General features: G+C 41.9%; 1 protein-coding gene across 1 annotated transcript in view; it reads left to right on the top strand.

Moving 5' to 3' along the window:
* The window catches only part of LOC109867031 (copine-8-like), a 75,768-nt gene that overhangs the window by 38,067 nt on the left and 15,569 nt on the right, over positions 1-22,132 (top strand). The window contains exons 6-10 of the mRNA XM_031801092.1: positions 801-877; positions 3,929-3,992; positions 18,853-18,956; positions 19,837-19,941; positions 21,708-21,749. Of these exons, the coding sequence (XP_031656952.1) occupies positions 801-877; positions 3,929-3,992; positions 18,853-18,956; positions 19,837-19,941; positions 21,708-21,749 (392 nt within the window). The remainder of the gene's footprint in view (positions 1-800; positions 878-3,928; positions 3,993-18,852; positions 18,957-19,836; positions 19,942-21,707; positions 21,750-22,132) is intronic.

Below are 22,132 nucleotides of genomic sequence, written 5' to 3' on the forward strand. Positions count from 1 at the left end.
TGTGTTACCTATATGTTACCTATATGTGTTACCTATATGTGTTACCTATATGTGTTACCTATATGTGTTACCTATATGTTACCTATATGTTACCTATATGTGTTACCTATATGTGTTACCTATATGTTACCTATATGTGTTACCTATATGTGTTACCTATATGTTACCTATATGTGTTACCTGTATGTTACCTATATGTTACCTATGTGTTACCTATGTGTTACCTATGTGTTACCTATATGTTACCTATATGTTGCCTATATGTGTTACCTGTATGTTACCTATATGTTACCTATATGTGTTACCTGTATGTTACCTATATGTTACCTATGTGTTACCTGTATGTGTTACCTCTATTTATTATTATGTTCATCATGCCTTGTAGTCTGATCTCAAGGTCCTCATCATGTATGGATGTCAAAATTCATCATATATAGAATGTATGGGAAGCTTGACAAAAACATTGGTCCAAACATTAATGTCCTGCTGTTGTCATGGTAGTGGCTAAGCCAGGCTCTTGAGTGTTTAGGTGTTAGATGGAGGAAAAGACAGATTGAAAAGCATAGCTATAATCAGTGTCACTTTTCCATATAATCGCCCTGGTCTGCTTGCTTGGCTTTGGTGCTCTCACATTCATGCTGAACATCCTACAGAAAATACTGTACAACAAATTACAGTTTTTCCCCATCCATCTTTTGAGGCATCTCTCTCTCCCTCTCTCTCTCTCCCTCTCTCTCTCTCCCTCTCTCTCTCTCCCTCTCTCTCGCTCTCTCTCTCTCTCTCTCCCTCTCTGTGTGTAGGACTTCCTGGGCCAGGCGTTCTGTACCCTGGGGGAGGTGGTGGGCTCCATGGGAAGCCGCATGGAGAAACCTCTCATGTAAGTAATGTACCATTCTTTCTCTCTGACACACACACAAACACACACATCCCTGTTCCCTATCGTCACTATTTTGTCCTATTTTGTCCTCATTATTAAAAGCCAGGCCCAAGAGGCAACATAAATTAGATGGTTTAAAGGGCTGTATTTTTTTTAGCAATTTTGCATAGTTGGTATTCCATTTATGTATATTCTACGGTGGTGCCAATCTCAGTCAATTTAGGAAAAAGATTGATATTCAATGCATTAATCCTCCTACATTACCACCTTCAGAACTCTTGGCTGTTGGCTAAGTAAGGTTACCGCAAATTATTATTGAGCAATACAAGAACCTTGTTCATGCCTATTTAATGAAACCAGGCATCCCCACTGAGTTTAGAACATAAGAAATCAGTTAGCGGATGACAACTTCACTTTATAATGCAGAAACATTTTTTTAATCCAATGTATGAGATTCCAGCAATGTTGTTACTACCAGCTGCTGCTTTCACACAACAGGATAAGGGGGGGGGGGGGGGGGGGGGGACTGAGTGGGGTGACCCTCACCCAACTGTGTGTGTGGGAGATTATGTACGTATGAAAATGTGTTGTTGCAGCTGAATGGGTCAGCAGAAGAATGACACACAAGACGATGATGATGTAGGAATGAGCTGCTGTCATCGAGTTACATAATCATCTCAGGAGGGCACTTTTTCTGTGTGTGTGTGTGTGTGTGTGTGTGTGTGTGTGTGTGTGTGTGTGTGTGTGTGTGTGTGTGTGTGTGTGTGTGTGTGTACGTATGTGTGTTTTGAACGCAGTCAGCCCACTGTATCTAAAAGAGGCCCCTTTATTTACATGGTAATGGCCGAGTCAAAAGTGTGGTCACTAGATTGGATAGATAATATAGTAGTAGATATAAGATAGTACATATAATGACCATATGTACTAAACAGATGATATCAGGATATCAAGACAGATGTCTTTCATGAACTTATTCTACCGTTACACATGACCGGTATACCTCTTAAACTATCCTGTGATACCCACCAGAACTATCCTGTGATACCTACCAGAACTATCCTGTGATACCCACCAGAACCGTACTGTGATGGTCCAGATTTTCTTTTCACTTTGTCGGTTCTAGTGCCGACAAAACCGTTTTAATGGTAGATAGGTGAGACAGAAGAGTATAGATCAGGTCATGTTGCTGGTATCAAAGTCCAATTCCCATGTCGTCCCTTTTCTAGACTATAGATAATATATATATATTTTTATGTTGTATTGTCACATACACCAGATAGGTGTACTGAAATGTGTTGTTTTATAGGGTAAGCCATAGCAATACAGCACCCTGGAGCAAATGTGTGTTAAGTGCTTTGCTCAAGGGCACAGACAGATTTTTCACCTTGTCAACTCAGGTATTTGAACCGGCAACATTTTGTTTAATGGCCCAACGCTCTAACCGTTCAGCTACCTGCTGCCCTAATGAACCACATCAGAACCACATCAAGTGTGTAAAGAATCTAATTGAAGGACTTGTATGAACTGCACAGTTTATTCAATGTTATTCCTTTTCTACTTAATCCCTTCCATCTCTTTCATATTCTCCCTCTGTCTTCCTCCTCTCTCTCAATTCAATTCAATTCAAGGGGCTTTATTGGCATGGGAAACGTGTTAACATTGCCAAAGCAAGTGAGGTAGATAATATACAAAAGTGAAATAAACAATAACAATTAACAGTAAACATTACACATACAGAAGTTTCAAAACAATAAAGATATTACAAATGTCATATTATATATATATATATATACAGTGTTGTAACAATGTACAAATAGTTAAAGTACACAAGGGAAAATAAATAAGCATAAATATGGGTTGTATTTACAATGGTGTTTGTTCTTCACTGGTCACCCTTTTCTTGTGGCAACAGGTCACAAATCTTGCTGCTGTGATGGCACACTGTGGAACTTCACCCAGTAGATATGGGAGTTTATCAAAATTGGATTTTCTCTCTCTCTCTCTCTCTCTCTCTCTCTCTCTCTCTCTCTCTCTCTCTCTCTCTCTCTCATTCACTATCCCTCTCTCTCTTGTTCTTTCTCTCTCACACTATCTCTCTCTTGTTCGCTCTCGCGCTCTTGCTCTCGCGCTCTTGCTCCCTTTCTCTCTCATTCACTATCTCTCTCGTGCTCTCGCTCCCAATCTCACTCTCTCTCTCTCTCTCATTCTCTCTCTCTTTCTCTCTCATTCACTATCTCTCTCATGTTCTCGCTCCCAATCTCACTCTCTCTCTCTCTCTCTCTCTCTCTCTCTCTCTCATTCTCTCTCTCTTTCTCTCTCATTCACTATCTCTCTCTCTTGTTCTCTTTCTCTCTTGTTCACTATGTCTCTCGTGCTCTCGCTCCCAATCTCACTCTCTCTCTCGTTCTCTTGCTCTCTCGCCCTCTCATTCTCTTGCACTCTCTCTCCCCCCCTCTCTCTTCCTCCCTCTCATTCTGTTTCGTCTCTCTATCACGCTCAGTCTCTCGTTCACTATTTCACTGACTATCTATCCTCCTCTCACACTGTCTCTCTCCATCCCCATTTCTCTTGCCCCCCCCCCCCCCCCCCTCCCAATGCCAAGGTTTTGTGCTCACTGCTCACCCAGTCAGTTCATTTCAGAGAGTGCCTCTCACTCCCCGTGCCTCTGAGAGCCCCTCAAGTCTCAGACACCAGACGGATTTCAAAGACTCACTTAAATTTTACATTGATTTTCCTCCATGCATGTTTTTGCATAATCCCGGCAACATTACCTAGCTCTCCTTAGCCCAAAAAACAACATTGCTCTCTCTCTCTCCAGTCTGAACCAAGCCTTTGGCTTCTAACAGTAATTTAATAGTCTGTTTTCTGACTTGAAGTTTGTTCTGTATGTTGGCATTCTGTACAAAACACTAAGCCTAGGCCTCATGGAAGCTATTGACGATTCACACATGACATGGATGTGGACAGACGGCGAGCCATGAATAAATAATCAAATGTACAGTAACATAGATAGAAGAATGATTCCAGTCCCTTTTTTGTGTGTTGTAACAGTGGGATTCCAGGGAAGAAGTGTGGAACTATCATAGTGAGAGCAGAGGAGCTGAGCAATTGCAGGGTGAGTTATTTTTGTGTGTTTAAAAAAAAACTCACTTGCAGTATGAAGCTGTTGTTTAGCCCCTTGAATGAACAGGCATCATCACAATTGACAACTTTAGCCTTTTAAACAGTGGATGTTTAGTCATACATACAGTATCCACATACTCCAACAAACAAACACACGCACACACTCACATACGCGAACACACATGCACAAACATTATTTTAAGTGTAAGCACAGAAATCACACGTTGCCTGTTTCCCAACGAGTAGCTCTCTATGTACTACAGTGACCTTAAACCCAACACCTACAGTTCCTTTGGAAAGTATTCAGACCCCTTGACTTTTTCCACTACATTTTCCATAATGACAAAGTGAAAACAGAAATACGTTATTTACATAAGTATTCAGACCCTTTGCTGTATGACTGGAAATTGAGCTCAGATGCATCCTGTTTCCATTGATCATCATTGAGATGTTTCTACAAATTGATTGGAGGCGACCTGTGGTAAATTCAATTGATTGGACATGATTTGGAAAGACACACCCTGTCTATATAAGGTCCCACACTTGACAGTTGTGGTAGCAATTCTATAGGAACAGAGATTGCAGACTCTTTCAAACTACACTTTTATTATATGATTTGCAAAAAATGGAGAATCAACCATCCACTCAACACTGCATAGTTGAAAGCTCAATAAATGGTGTCAGTTCTAGGTTTATACATGGCAGTCAGCAGATAGTGTGTAAAAGGCAATTAGTTGTCTGTGCAGATTTAAGATAGCACGAGGTTGATAGCCTGATGGCTCAACCGTCTAGCTGCATTCACAACAGCAAACACTATAATATCCATGTGACTTTCTGTAGACAGTAAATCCACGGGATGTCGTTTGGGTGCTGCGGTCGCACCCAAATGGACCTTAGCTATATGCCCAATCTTGTCTGATATGCCCAATCTTGCCTGATACAAAGGCAAGTTGGTATCAGGTTAGAAAAGACACAAGCATATAACGAAATATTTCTTTATACAGTAAAACACAGGATAGCATGACAAATGATGTAATTTCCCACAACATTTCCTCCCTTTTGAGGCAAGTCTCAACCTAATAGAAAAAAAACGTTCCCGTTCTAAACGGGATATTTTGTCAAGACAAGATGCTAGAATATGCATATAATTGACAGCTTTGGATAGAAAACACTCTAATGTTTCCAAAACTGTAAAGATATTGTTTGTGAGTATAACAGAACTGATGTTGCAGGCGAAAGCCTGAGAAAAATCCAATCCGGAAGTGCCCCATATTTTCAAAGCGCTGCGTTCCAATGAGTCCCTATTGAGCTGTGAATGTGCCATCAACCAGCTTACGCTTTCTACGTATTCCCAAAGGTGTCTACAGCATTGTGACGTAGTTTTACGCATTTATGTTGAAGAATACCCGTAGGGGGCTACATTGCGCAAGTGGTCACATGATGCTCCCGGAGAAAATCTTGCGTAAAGTACAGAGGTAGCCATTATTCCAATCGCTTCTACTGAGAAACCAATTGTCCCAGTTGATATATTATCGAATAGATATTTGAAAAACACCTTGAGGATTGATTCTAAACAACGTTTGCCATGTTTCTGTCGATATTATGGAGCTAATTTGGAATATTTTTCAGCGTTGTCGTGACCGCAATTTCCGGTCAATTTCTCAGCCAAACGTGAAGAACAAACGGAGCTATTTCGCCTACAAAAATAATATTTTTGGAAAAAATGAACTTTGGCTATCTACCTGGGAGTCTCGTGAGTGAAAACATCCGAAGTTCATCAAAGGTAAATGATTTAATTTGTTTGCTTTTCTGATTTTCGTGACAAGGTTGCCTGCTGCTAGCAGGGCATAATGCTATGCTAGGCTGTCAATAAACTTACACAAATGCTTGTCTAGCTTTGGCTGTAAAGCATATTTTGAAAATCTGAGATGACAGGGTGATTAACAAAAGGCTAAGCTGTGTTCCAATATATTTCACTTGTGATTTTCATGAATAGGAAGATTTTCTAGGAAGATTTATGTCCGTTGCGTTATGCTAATTAGTGTCAGATGATGACAACGGTCCCGTTCACGGGATGGGGTGTCACTATTAAACAAGCATTAACATGAGCAAAAAGATGGAACAGGACACACTTTCTTACACATAGTATATTACAATTGTAAATGACCTCTGTTGTCATTGAGTTTCAATCCTTCACATAGTGCAATTCATTCTCAGAAGGGAGAAAGGGACATATGAATTTAACATCAATACATACTATATCACCACACAAAATGCAATTGCTTTGTTGAGACTGTCCATATTGCCACAGGGTCACCATGACGGTAGGCCCTTAACTCTACCGTGGGAGCATTATTCACATAACCCCCGCTGTGAGCATGGCCTATGGACATGTTGCACCATTAACTAAATGTTTTATACCTTGGTGTTATGGATTATCATCATCTTCATCAGACATGTAATCAGACATAGGAAATAAATCAGACAAATAGGGTTCTGAGGCATCTCCTTCAGGGGTCAGTAATGACATGGCAAGAATAGCCTCAATGTCTTTGCTGCACAATTTCTTTACACACGTTTTAATAATATAAAAACTAACTAAGCCATAAATCAACCAGTGAAATATTGTAGCTTCTACACCTGCATTGCTTGCTGTTTGGGGTTTTAGGCTGGGTTTCTGTACAGCACTTTGAGATATCAGCTGATGTACGAAGGGCTATATAAATACATTTGATTTGATTTGTAGCTCCCATAACACCAAATAATGACTGAACCTATCCAAACGGATTCCAATCGTTGTCTGGTTGGTGTTCTTTTGCGAAATCACGGCAAGCTTTTCAGATGTTCCACTACAATAGTAAAGTTACCCTCACCCTGGGGTATGAATGTACAGCAATGGTCATCTATCATTTGACACACTCTTATGCAAACATTCTGTCCCTGTATGTACTTAGCCTCTGGTTACAAATATATTTTGCACAATTAATCATTCTATCTAACTCATAACACATTATTCACTACTGCTAGTCCACTTACACAGTTATAAACATACTAAAACATGCTCAAGTCAATTGTACTGTATCATCCAGAAATTCATATGTATTGATGTGCTTTAACATTGGAATTCTGATAACTTCTTTAAAACAACTTCCCTACTATCAATGTTATACAACCCAAATTTAGAATGACAGTCTTCAATGCTCCACGTTGAGTTTATCACTCAAATTCAAAACCCTCAACTTAGCACACACCAGCACAGGTAGAATGCATATTTACAAACAGGGAACCATATATAGACAGTTTGTACTACTTATTACCAGTATTAACTTTCCTCATTATGGCCCCTGTTTATCCCTGTCTTACACTGTCGTGAGTGGCATGTTAATGACAGATCGGTATCTCAATGCAGTCTAAATTACTATAAATTTTTGCAGTGTGCAGACCTCCACAATCAACCTGCTACCCCCAAACAAACAATTACGGGCAAGGTTGACCCCACCCCCTCCTGGCACTCATCCTTCTTGCGTGTCTTCATGTTCTTCTTCAGATAGTGTTTCAGTTTATCCTTCAAATGGCACATGTTCAAAGTGGATGGCCCTTTATAATGCCTCTCACCTGAGCCGCCATTTTCCTTTACAGTCCCCCAACAGCATGAAAGAAGTTGACAGGATCTCTCTCCATGCTCACTCCACGTGGACTCATGTCACACTCCTGAGAGAAAAACATGAGAGAAAAGGCAGTTGATAGCTTCGACTGGATGCTGTGTACAGGTTGCTGGCTAAGACTCAGGTCTCACGGTAGGAGTGGTGAAGGAAAAGGTCATAGTGAACGCCGTTTCTTCAGCCGGTTAGGGGGGTTGAGGCTCACACTGTTCTTGACTATCAATTTATACCTTCCATGCATCTAGACACCATCTGTGGTCACCTTCGCCATAACCTCGAAAAAGGGCAGACCAAAACAACAGTTTAAGGCATTTTTCATTCAGAAAAATATTTATCGTATAACAAATTATTACCTTTCCAATTTTCTTAATACAACATTCCTGAAACAAATGTCAAAGAGCATAACAACACACTTGTTGAAACCATTTTGAAAATGTGCTTATACTCCCTTATCATACTGACAACCTCCCCGCAGAGTTATCCCTTAGGGAGGAATCCCAACCGTATAGCAGACCCAACCTGGTGAGATTTGTATCAAAACAAGACAAAAAGAAACAGACAACACAACAACAGCAATATACAATGAATTCATATTAAACTAGAGGTGGGAAAAAGGGTTCCTTCTTCCATAGGCAGACATGTAAAGAAACACATTTGCATATTTACCAAAAGCCCCAAGGGACTAGTAACTAAAAACTACAACGCTGCCTGTTAAATAAAAAATGACCAAATTAGAATAACAAATCAAATTAGAATTACAACTCTTGATGACTCATAAGGTAATGGGAAAATAGACTAGAGACAGGTCCCTCATTCAGGGCAGCACTCTCTCTTATTCTCGTGTTCTGAATTACACATAGGACTATTGCTAAATTATAAACTTCTTCCTAATCATTAGTGTTTAGATATTACATGTAAATCTCACCCAATTTCTTCAGTTTTTCTAGTGAGTGTGATCAGGCCTTACCAGGAAGTCTGCTACTCTTTGTTTATTATCTATGCATAGTCACTTTGACTCTACCTAAATGTGCCTCCACACATTGACTCTTTACTGGTACCCCCTGTATAAAGCCTCGCTATTGTTATTTTACTGCTGCTGTTTAATTATTTGTTACTTAAATGTTTTATTTGACATTTTTTACTTATCTATTTTTTACTTAACACATATTTTTCTTAACTTCTTAAAGCATTGTTGGTTAAGGGCTTGTAGGTAAGTATTTCACTCTATGGTCTACACCTGCGGTCTCACCCAAACTGTAACGGTTTTCCTTAGGTGAAGTAGAGGCGGACCAAAATGCAGCATGATTGTTATTCATGTTTTTTAATGAAGAAAACTATACATGAATAAACTAACAAAAAACAATAAATGTGCGAAAACCTAAACAGCCTATCTGGTGACAACAAACACAAAGACAGGAACAATCATCCACGAAACACTCAAAGAATATGGCTGCCTAAATATGGTTCCCAATCAGAGACAACGATAATCACCTGCCTCTGATTGAGAACCACCTCAGGCAACCATAGACTTTGCTAGAAAACCCCACTAAGCCACAATCCCAAAACCTACGAAAAACCCCAATACAAAAACACACCACAAAATAAACCCATGTCACACCCTGGCCTGACCAAATAAAGAAAGAAAACACAAAGTACTAAGACCAGGACGTGACACAAACAGACCGTAGCTATACGCCCAGTCTTATGACTAAGTCCCAGAAAGGCAAGTTTGTATAAAGTTAGAAAAAAACTCTAGCATATAACAAGAGACAATTCTTTAAACAGTAAAACACGGGATAGCATGACTAACTATGTAATTTTCCGCGACACTACATGTCAGAGCAAAAACCAAGTCATGAGGTCGAAGAGCTCCGAGACAGGATTGTGTCGAGGCACAGATCTGGGGAAGCGTACCAAAAAATGTCTGCAGCATTGAAGATCCCCAAAACACAGTGGCCTCCATCATTCTTAAATGGAAGAAGTTTGGATGGTCAGTCTGACAGAGCTCTAGAGTTCCTCAGTGGAGATGGGACAACCTTCCAGAAGGATAACCATCTCTGCAGCGACACACCAATCAGGCCTTTATGGTAGAGTGGCCAGACGGAAGCCACTCCTCAGTAAAAGGCACATGACAGCCCGCTTGAAGTTTGTCAAAAGGCACCTAAAGACTCTCAGACCACGAGAAACAAGATTCTCTGGTCTGATGAAACCAAGATTGAACTCAAGATTGAAAAGACGATCAGTATTTACCTGGCTAAAAGAGAAGGAATATAATATCTATTGTTTACAGGAAACTCATTCAACAATTGTAAGTGAAGTTTTGTTGAAAAAGGACTGGGGGGGCAAAATATATTTCTCCCATGGGTGAAGAAATTCAAAAGGGATGATGGTATTAATTAACAGTAATTTTGATCCAAATGTGCAAATTGTCCAAACAGATCATCAAGGTAGATGGATTATTTTAAATATGCTATTGGACAATAAACAGATATGGCTTATTAACCTATACGATCCAAACAATGATGATCCAAGCTTCTTTGAAAATATATATGAGAATTTATCAACTCTACAATCAACACTAGACTTTATTATTATGGTGGGAGATTTTAATACGGTCTTAAATACCTCTATGGACCGTAAAGAAAATCACACTACAAACTATCATCCTCAGGCACTTTTGGAATTCATCAACGTCATGGATATATTGGAATTAGTGGATATATGGAGGCTTAAATACCCTGACCTAGTGAGATATACATGGCGGAGGATTAATCAAGCTAGTCGTCTTGATTACATTCTTATGTCATTCTCTCTGGCACCAAAAGTTTAAAAAGTGTTGATAGGGGACAGAATGCAGTCGGATTATCACATAATTGGCATATATATTACTCTTACAGAATTTCCACGTGGGCGAGGATATTGGAAATTTAATCAAAGCCTCTAGATGATAAATTGTTTAGAACTAGGACAGAAGAATTTATAACTGACTTTTTCAGACACAACATAGGTACAACAGATCCCCTTATTGTGTGGGACACTTTTAAATGTGCCTTCATTTCACCTTTATTTAACCAGGTAGGCTAGTTGAGAACAAGTTCTAATTTACAACTGGGACCTGGCCAAGATAAAGCAAAGCAGTTTGACACATACAACAACACAGAGTTACACATGGAATAAACAAACATACAGTAGAAAAAGTATATATACAGTGTGTGCAAATGAGGTAGGGTAAGGGAGGTAAGGCCATAAATAGGCCATGTGGCGAATTAATTAAAATATAGCAATAAACACTGTAATGGTAGATGTGCAGAAGATGAATGTGCAAGTAGAGATACTGGGGTGCAAAAGAACAAGATAAATAAATAAATACAGCATGGGGATGAGGTAGTTGGATAGGCTATTTACAGATGGGCTATGTACAGGTGCAATGATCTGTGAGCTGCTCTGACAGCTGGTGCTTAAAGCTAGTAAGGGAGATATGAGTCTCCAGCTTCAGTGATTTTTGCAGTTTGCTCCAGTCATTGGCAGCATAGAACTGAAAGGAAAGGCGACCAAAGGAAGAATTGGCTTTGTATGTGACCAGTGAGATATACCTGCTGGAGCGCATGCTACGAGTGGGTGCTGCTATGGTGACCAGTGAGCTGAGATAAGGCGGGGCTTTACCTAGCAGAGACTTGTAGATGACCTGGAGCCAGTTGGTTTGGCGGGGGAAAGTATGAAGCGAGAGCCAGCCAACGAGAGCGTACAGGTCGCAGTGGTGGGTAGTATATGGGGCTTTGGTGACAAAACGGATGGCACTGTGATAGACTGCATCCAGTTTGTTGAGTAGAGTGTTGGAGGCTATTTTGTAAATGACATCACCAAAGTCGAGGATCGGTAGGATGGTCAGTTTTACTAGGGTATGTTTTGCAGCATGAGTGAAGGATGCTTTTTTGCGAAATAGGAAGCCGATTCTAGATTTAATTTGGGATTGGAGATGCTTAATGTGAGTATGGAAGGAGAGTTTACAGTCGAATCAGACACCTAGGTATATGTAGTTGTCCACATATTCTAAGTCAGAACCGTCCAGAGTAGTGATACTGGACGGGCGGGCAGGTGCGGGCAGCGATCGGTTGAAGAGCATGCATTTAGTTTTACTTAAGAGCAGTTGGAGGCCACGGAAGGAGAGTTGTATGGAATGGAAGCTCATCTGGAGGTTAGTTAACACAGTGTCCAAAGAAGGGCCAGAGGTATAGAGAATGGTGTCGTCTGCGTAGAGGTGGATCAGAGAATCACCAGCAGCAAGAGCAACATCATTGATGTATACAGAGAAGAGTCGGCACGAGAATTGAACCCTGTGGCACCCCATAGAGACTGCCAGAGGTCCGGACAACAGGCCCTCTGATTTGACACACTGAACTCTATCAGAGAAGTAGTTGGTGAACCAGGCGAGGCAATCATTTGAGAAACCAAGGCTGTCAAGTCTGCTGATAAGAATGTGGTGATTGACAGAGTCGAAAGCCTTGGCCAGGTCGATGAATACGGCTGCACAGTAATGTCTCTTATTGATGGCAGTTATGATATCGTTTAGGACCTTGAGCGTGGCTGAGGTGCACCCATGACCAGCTCTGAAACCAGATTGCATAGCAGAGAAGGCACAGTGGGATTCGAAATGGTCAGTAATCTGTTTGTTAACTTGGCTTTCAAAGACCTTAGAAAGGCAGGGTAAGATATAGGTCTGTAACAGTTTGGGTATAGAGTGTCTCCCCTTTGAAGAGGGGGATGACCGTGGCAGCTTTCCAGTCTTTGGGGCTCTCAGACTATACGAAAGAGAGGTTGAACAGGCTAGTAATAGGGGTTGCAACAATTTCGGCAGATAATTTTAGAAAGAGGTGGTCCAGATTGTTGAGCCCAGGTGATTTGGTGTCCAGATTTTGCAGCTCTTTCAGAACATCAGCTATCTGGATTTGGGTGAAGGAGAAATGGGGAGGCTTGGGCAGGTTGCTGTGGGGGGTGCAGAGCTGTTGATCGGGGTAGGGGTAGCCATGTGGAAAGCATGGCCAGTCTTAGAAAAATGCTTATTGAAATTCTCAATTATTGTGGATTTATCGGTGGTGACAGTGTTTCCTAGCCTCAGTGCAGATGGCAGCTGGGAGGAGGTGCTCTTATTCTCTATGGACATTACAGTGTCCCGGAACTTTTTTGAGTTTGTGCTACAGGATGAGAATTTCTGCTTGAAAAAGCTAGCCTTAGCTTTCCTAACTGCCTGTGTATATTGGTTCCTAACTTCCCTGAAAAGTTGCATATCACGGGGGCTATTCAATGCTAATGCAGAACGCCACAGGATTGTTTTGTGCTGGTCAAGGGCAGTCAGGTCTGGAGTGAACCAAGGCCTATATCTGTTCCTGGTTCTACATTTTTTGAAAGGGGCATGCTTATTTAAGATGGTGAGGAAGGCACTTTTAAAGAATGACCAGGCATCCTCTGCTGACGGGATGAGGTCAATATCCTTCCAGGATACCCGGTGCCAGGTCGATTAGAAAGGCGTGCTCGCAGAAGTGTTTTAGGGAGCGTTTGACAGTGATGAGGGGTGGTCGTTTGACCGCAGACCCATTACGGATGCAGGCAAGGAGGCAGTGATCGCTGAGATCTTGGTTGAAAACAGCAGAGGTGTATTTAGAGGGCAAGTTGGTTAGGATGATATCTATGAGGGTCCCCGTGTTTACAGATTTGGGGTTGTACCTGGTGGGTTCATTGACAATTTGTGCGAGATTGAGGGTATCAAGCTTAGATTGTAGAATGGCCGGGGTGTTAAACATGTCCAAGTTTAGGTCACCTAGCAGCACGAGCTCTGAAGATATATGGGGGGCAATCAATTCACATATGGTGTCCAGGGCACAGCTGGGGGCAGGGGATGGTGTGGTGGTTCATTTCTTTACTATCAAATGAGGGGAGACAAACTTATCACACAAGTCAGAGTTATACTTAAACTAAATATGTAATGATGAGAGCTTTGCAATAGCAATGACTTGTCAACTATTCACCATTTCTAATGATCCGTTGAGAGTGGAGAGACAAAAGTACAAAGGTATTTTATAGCCAAGATACACCCCTTTCAACCTACATGATGAACAACTGATACATAGAATGTGTCACAAGGTTAAGACTCCAAACAGGAACCATCTCTCCCTGGTATGGTATAGAGCAGAAACATTAACTCATGCTCTGGAATGCTCTTTAGGTTTTATCACCCAAAGACATTGTAAATTTCCTCTGTCAGTGTTATCTCCCAGAGGCCTATCCTCAGTAGAACACACACACACAATAGTTAACAGAATAAAACAACCATTTGATGCAATAAAAGCATTATAACATAGTCTTGCAGTTTTTCCCTTGACAGTGGTCTATAGCAAGCAGCAGCAGTGAGAGACTTGTTTCTGGAAAGGTGGATTTTTAAAAGTAGAAGCTCGAATTGTTTGGGTACAGACCTGGATAGTAAGACAGAACTCTGCAGGCTATCGCTGCAGTAGATTGCCACACTGCCCCCTTTGGCAGATCTATCTTGTCGGAAAATGTTATAGTTAGGGATGGAAATTTGAGGCGTTTTGCTGGTCTTCCTAAGCCAGGATTCACACACGGCTAGGACATCCGGGTTGGCAGTATATGCTAAAACAGTGAATAAAACAAACTTAGGGAGGAGGCTTCTAATGTTAACATGCATGAATCCAAGGCTGTTACGGATGTCAACAAATGAGCACCTGGGGAGTAGGAGTGGAGCTAGGCATTGCAGGGCCTGGATTAACCTCTACGTCACCAGAGGAACAGAGGAGGAGTAGGATAAGGGTACAGCTAAAGGCTACCAGAACAGGTTGTCTAGTACGTTCGGAACAGAGAGTAAAAGGAGCAGGTTTCTGGGCGCGATAGAATAGATTCAAGGCATAATGTACAGACAAAGGTATGGTAGGATGTGAGTACATTGGAGGTAAACCTAGGCATTGAGTAATGATGAGAGAGATTTCTTTCTCTAGAGACGTTTAAACCAGGTGATGTCACCGCATATGTGGGAGGTGGAACTAAATGGTTGGTTAAGGCATATTGAGCAGGGCTAGAGGCTCTACAGTGAAATAAGAAAATAATCACTAACCAGGACAGTAATGGACAAGGCATATTGATATTAGGGAGAGGCATGCGTAGCCAGGTGATCATAGGGGTCCAGTGAGTGGTTGGGCTGGCTGGAGACACGGCGATTCAGACAACTAGCAGGCCCGGGGCTAGCAAGATAGCAGAAGGGCCTTACAGCAACATCTCAACGGAGGAAAGTCTATTTTAGCCTCCGTGTGCGGTGATGTTGATAGACCCTTTGTGATGGATTAGTAGGGTTCCGGAGTATAGTGGCCCAAGAAATTGGCCGATGGATCTATTCAGCTAACAGTCCAATATGCTCTAGACAGCTAGCGAGCCGCGGCTAGCATATAGCGGGCCGTGGCTAGCAGGCTAGCAGATGGGCATTCAGAGGACGTCGCGGCGTAGGGGCCAGTTGAGTACCCCCTCGAGCAGGTTACGTCGGTAGTCCAGTCGTGAAGGATCGGCGGGGTTCCGTGCCCCATACCGGCAGTAGAAGGGGTCCGGGCATTGTAGCACAGGAGTGGCTGATGGGCCTCTTCAGCTAGCTGGGAGAATGGGCCTAGCATGGGCTAGCTCCAGGCTAATTGGTGCTTGCTTCGGGACAGAGGTTAGCCAGGAGTAGTCACTCGGGTTGCAGCTAGCTAGCTGCGATGATCCGGTGAAAAGGTTCAGAGCTTGCGGTAGGAATCCGGGGATATGGAGAGAAAATAGGTCCAGTATGCTCTGGTTTGAGTCGCGTTGTACAAACTGGCGAGAGCTTTCCGAGCTAAACGTTAGCTGATGACTGCTATCAGTGGTTAGCTGACTACTAGCTAGTAGCTAGTGAGCTGGCTAGCTTCTGTTGGGGGATTCCGGTTCCGAGGTAAATAAGGTGAGGCGGGTTACAGGAGAGTATTTTGAAGTTGAGGTTTAGAAAAATACAAAAAAAATATATGCAAAGAAAAATATATAAAAAGATATAGACATGGAACATGACAAGATGAAGGACAAAGACGTCTGACTGCAACGCCATCTTGGATTAAGAGGCCATGCAAATTAGAGGCCATGCAATTCAGTACTCATTTATAAAACAATAGCAATTTAGATCAAAAGAGTTCATATTAACAAAGGAAATTGAAGGACTAACAGTACAGTAGATAGCAATAAAAACTGTACCCTAAAGGCACAGAAATGGTTAGAGGAAAAACAAAAAGAAATGGAGGAACTTATTCAAGAAAGATCCAGTGTAATATATTGTAAAAAATAAAGCGAACTGGATGGAATAGGGGGAAATGCACCAAATTCTTTTTCATTCTTCAATATAGAAATTCTACCAAAAAAATGTATTGAAACTTGTTACAAATGATGGAGTCACATGATTCACCAAATTATATTTTGAAAGAGGAAATAAAGTACTTTAAGAATATGTTTTCGTTTCATCTCCACTAACCGAAGCTAATTGTATTGATTTTTTTCCTAATAATAATGTAAAATTAATATCTGTACAGACAGACTCAGGTCAAGGCCAAATTACAGAGGAGGAACTTCTTGATGCAATTAAAGCCTTTAAGGCTGGGAAAACTCCAGGGCCGGATGGCATACCAGTGGAAGTAAACCAAACTCCAGGGCCGGATGGCATACCAGTGGAAGTAAACCAAACTCCAGGGCTGGATGGCATACCAGTGGAAGTAAACCAAACTCCAGGGCTGGATGGCATACCAGTGGAAGTAAACCAAACTCCAGGGCTGGATGGCATACCAGTGGAAGTAAACCAAACTCCAGGGCCGGATGGCATACCAGTGGAAGTAAACCAAACTCCAGGGCTGGATGGCATACCAGTGGAAGTAAACCAAACTCCAGGGCCGGATGGCATACCAGTGGAAGTAAACCAAACTCCAGGGCTGGATGGCATACCAGTGGAAGTAAACCAAACTCCAGGGCTGGATGGCATACCAGTGGAAGTAAACCAAACTCCAGGGCCGGATGGCAGACCAGTGGAAGTAAACCAAACTCCAGGGCTGGATGGCATACCAGTGGAAGTAAACCAAACTCCAGGGCCGGATGGCATACCAGTGGAAGTAAACCAAACTCCAGGGCTGGATGGCATACCAGTGGAAGTAAACCAAACTCCAGGGCTGGATGGCATACCAGTGGAAGTAAACCAAACTCCAGGGCCGGATGGCAGACCAGTGGAAGTATACCATTTTTATGTATTTTTTCTCAGAGGACCGTTATTAGCATGTTTTAACCACTCCTATATAAATGGTAGATTATTGGACACTCAACAAGAAGGTCTGATATCATTATTGCTGAAACAGGACCCAAGTGGTATATATAAATTGGAGGCGTCAGTGCTGTGATGCAAAAATCCCAGCTAAATGCTTGGCGCATAGAATGAAAAAAGTATTGTCAGATATTATTCATCCTAATCAGACAGTTTTTTTTTATATGGACGATACATTAGAGATAATATAAGACAAGGTCTTTCAGCATGACAATGATCCCAAACACACCGCCCGGGCAACGAAGGAGTGGCTTCGTAAGAAGCATTTCAAGGTCCTGGAGTGGCCTAGCCAGTCTCCAGATCTCAACCCCATAGAAAATCTTTGGAGGGAGTTGAAAGTCCGTGTTGCCCAGCAACAGCCCCAAAACATCATTGCTCTAGAGGAGATCTGCATGGAGGAATGGGCCAAAATACCAGCAACAGTGTGTGAAAACCTTGTGAAGACTTACAGAAAACGTTTGACCTCTGTCATTGCCAACAAAGGGTATATAACAAAGTATTGAGATAAACTTTTGTTATTGACCAAATACTTATTTTCCACCATAATTTGCTAATAAATTAATTAAAAATCCTACAATGTGATTTTCTAGATTTCTTTTCTCATTTTGTCTGTCATAGTTGAAGTGTACCTATGATGAAAATTACAGGCCTCTCTCATCTTTTTAAGTGGGAGAACTTGCACAATTGGTGGCTGACTAAATACTTTTTTGTCCCACTGTATGTATGTATGCATGAATGTTTATGTATTCATATGTATATGAATGGGTATATACGTGTATGTATATGTATATGGATATATATATATTTACCCAAAAAAGATATGGGGGATTGGAAACGATGCAGGCAATTACTTTGATGGAAGCAACAATCTTTCTGCAATATTAAGCTGATCCACCTCTTTAAAAAAAAAGATTGAACTCTTTGGCTTGAATACCAAGCGTCACGTCTGGAGGAAACCTGGCACCATCCCTACAGTGATGCATGGTGGTTGGGGAGACTAGTTAGGATCGAGGGAAAGATGAGCAGAGCAAAGTACAGAGATCCTTGATGAAAACCTTCTCCAGAGTGCTCAGGACCTCAGACTGGGGCGAAGGTTCACTTTCCAACAGCACAACAACATTTTCAACAGGACACAGCTAAGACAACGTAGGAATGGCTTCGGGTCAAATCTCTGACTGTCCTTGAGTGGGCTAGCAGGAGCACGGACTTGAACCCAATCGAACATCTCTGGAGAGACCTGAAAATAGCTGTGCAGCAACGCTCCCCATCCAGCCTGACAGAGCTTGAGAGGATCTGCAGAGAAGAATGGGAGAAACTCCCCAAATACTGGTGTGCCAAGTTTGTAGCGTCATACCCAAGAAGGCTCGATGCTGTTGTCATTGCCGAAGGTATTCTTCAAACTACTGAGTAAAGGCTCTGAATACTTATGTAAATGTGATATTTCTGATTTTTATTTGTAATAAATTAGCAAAATGTCTAAACCTGTTTTTGCTTTGTCATTATGGGGTATTGTGTGTAGATTGATGAGGAACTTAAATAATTTAATACATTTTTGAATTAAGGATGTAATGTAACAAAATTTTGAAAAAGTCAAGGGGTCTGAATACTTTCTGAAGGCACTGTACATCGATCAAGAAGTTCGGATCTCTTGAAATAAGGTCTAAGGTGTTAGGGTGACAGTCACTGGACCCAGATTCGAGTCCCGGTCAGGGCTAACCCCTGAATTCGCTACAATACTGAGGCCCCCAGCCAATCAAAATTGGTCCCTGTCTGTGGTGTTGATTGTCTGGCTGTTCCATTCATCTGTAACCTGGTCTCTCTAGGAGTCAGTGATGCTGCAGTTCTGTGGGAACAAGTTGGACAAGAAAGACTTCTTTGGGAAATCTGATCCTTTTCTGGTCTTCTACCGCAGTAATGAGGACGGATCGTAAGTTGTCAATCGTTGATCCAGTTTTCCATTTTGTACAAAACATCTTTCAAAATCTAATCAAAAATGGATTAATTTGCAACCATTAACGTTTGTAAAGTGTTATTCAAAATATGTTCGTTTTTTTACTCTAAGACGTACAAAACACACCCAGATACTGTACTATATTTGGTGTTTGCCCATACACAGTGGGAAAAAGGCCTGTAGACAATGAACAAATACTGTACACTCTCCAAATAGCAATAGTATATGGTCACATGTACGGTAAATAATAATGTCCATGTCCTATACATCCCAGCTGAGACAGACACAGAGCGTATAGGTGGTGAGGGATGAGTGGACGTGAAAGAGAGAATGAAAGGAGAGGAAAATAAAAAGAAGGGGTTGTTGAGACTGAGTTGAGCACACGTTGTATGAGATGTCCTTGTCCAGCAGATGTTTTTATGAAAGCGGACTCCCTTTGTTTTGCGTTTAACGCATATGGCTTTTGTGCAGCTGGGTATTAACTGAAGCAGTTTAAATGGCCAGCTCCAGGGCACAACAGCAGTATGCTGCCTGCCTCCTGCCTGCCCATCCTGACCACCTGGTCACACTGCGTCCTGTTTAAGAGCAGTTGTTGTTGTTTTGTTTAGATTTTTAAAGACAAAAAAATGACAAGCTTAATACTTATTAAGAAAACAAATATAAACAAACATAGTAAAGTTTGAGTCTCGAAAGGCTTCCAATACTGTAACTAGTGTGTGTGTGTGTGTGTGTGTGTGTGTGTGTGCGTGTGTGTGTGTGTGTGTGTGTGTGTGTGTGTGTGTGTGTGTGTGTGTGTGTGTGTGTGTGTGTGTGTGTGTGTGTGTGTGTGTGTGTGTGTGTGTGTGTGTTTTTCTAGGTTTACTATCTGCCATAAGACCGAGGTTGTAAAGAACACTCTGGACCCAGTGTGGCAGGCCTTCAAGATCCCTGTCAAGGCCCTGTGCAACGGCGATTATGATAGGTAACTGATACCAGAGATGCAGGTAACTGATACCAGAGCTGCCGGTAACTGATACCAGAGATACAGGTAACCCATACCAGAGCTGCGGGTAACTGATACCAGAGATACAGGTAACTGATACCAGAGATACAGGTAACTGATACCAGAGATACAGGTAACCCATACCAGAGCTGCGGGTAACTGATACCAGAGATACAGGTAACTGATACCAGAGATACAGGTAACTGATACCAGAGATGCAGGTAACTGATACCAGAGCTGCCGGTAACTGATACCAGAGATACAGGTAACCCATACCAGAGCTGCGGGTAACTGATACCAGAGATACAGGTAACTGATACCAGAGATACAGGTAACTGATACCAGAGATACAGGTAACCCATACCAGAGCTGCGGGTAACTGATACCAGAGATACAGGTAACTGATACCAGAGATACAGGTAACTGATACCAGAGATACAGGTAACTGATACCAGAGATGCAGGTAACTGATACCAGAGCTGCAGGTAACTGATACCAGAGATGCAGGTAACTGATACCAGAGATGCAGGTAACTGATACCAGAGCTGCAGGTAACTGATACCAGAGATACAGGTAACTGATACCAGAGATGCAGGTAACTGATACCAGAGCTGCAGGTAATTGATACCAGAGATACAGGTAACTGATACCAGAGATGCAGGTAACTGATACCAGAGATGCAGGTAACTGGTATCAGAGATGCAGGTAACTGATACGAGAGATGCAGGTAACTGATACCAGAGATACAGGTAACTGGTATCAGAGATGCAGGTAACTGATACCAGAGATACAGGTAACTGATACCAGAGATGCAGGTAACTGATACCAGAGATGCAGATAACTGGTAACATAGATACAGGTAACTGATACCAGAGATGCAGGTAACTGATACCAGAGATACAGGTAACTGATACCAGAGATGCAGGTAACTGATACCAGAGATGCAGGTAACTGATACCAGAGATGCAGGTAACTGATACCAGAGATGCAGGTAACTGATACCAGAGATGCAGGTAACTGATACCAGAGATGCAGGTACTGTAAATGACAGATGCATAGATTCAGTACTTTGAAATAAAACGGAGAATGGCCTCTCCTCTACATTAAAATGTATACACTCCAGTTATAAAATATTTATATAAATCAAATGTATTACTATAATAAATGCAATCCACTCTATAGGAATGACCAGAGCTAGCTAGGCCTCTTGGGTGTGATGTCTGCCTATATCACTAAGCAACAGAAGCAAACCCCAACCCACAAATAACTAGGTATCAGTATTCCTCTGTACTTGGTAGTTGACCACAGACCATTTCTAGAACCACTTTAGGATTCAGGTACAAAGCAGTGGCTGCTGCTACAATCTTTATTTTTCGCGACCCGTGACTCCTGCAATCTTTAGCATATTGAATCCCAATAGCAGACATAACTTCCTGAGAGCAGTCCTCTTAGAGCCAGACCATCTTCTTACACAGATGAGCGCTTCTCATTTAAACAGAGATTCTCAATCAGCACACTAATTGTTTTTTTCTAATGTAATTTCTCTCTGTCTCTGTCTGTCTGTCTGTCTGTCTGTCTGTCTGTCTGTCTGTCTGTCTGTCTGTCTGTCTGTCTGTCTGTCTGTCTGTCTGTCTGTCTGTCTGTCTGTCTGTCTGTCTGTCTGTCTGTCTGTCTGTCTGTCTGTCTGTCTGTCTGTCTGTCTCTCTCTCTCTCTCTCTCTCTCTCTCTCTCTCTCTGTCTCTCAGGAGCATAAAGGTGGAGGTGTATGATTGGGACAGAGATGGAGGGTAGGTACTGTCTCAGACACACATATACACACACACACACACACACACACACACACACACACACACACACACACACACACACACACACACACACACACACACACACACACACACACACACACACACACTTACATGCAGGCAGGTACACACATGCCACTTTTTATCACATGATAATTTGTGAGACAACACACTATATAGGCATCCACAAAAATACAGACATTGATGAAATGGCATTGAATTAAATAGACAAAATATATTGTATCTCTATGAGAAACAATAACTCTCCACTGTGATGGATGTGGAGGTTAGGAGGATGAGGAGGTTGGGAGGATGAGGAGGTTGGGAGGATGAGGAGGTTGGGAGGATGAGGAGGTTGGGAGGAT

Source organism: Oncorhynchus kisutch, linkage group LG22, assembly GCF_002021735.2.
Source record: "Oncorhynchus kisutch isolate 150728-3 linkage group LG22, Okis_V2, whole genome shotgun sequence".
Taxonomy (NCBI): domain Eukaryota; kingdom Metazoa; phylum Chordata; class Actinopteri; order Salmoniformes; family Salmonidae; genus Oncorhynchus; species Oncorhynchus kisutch.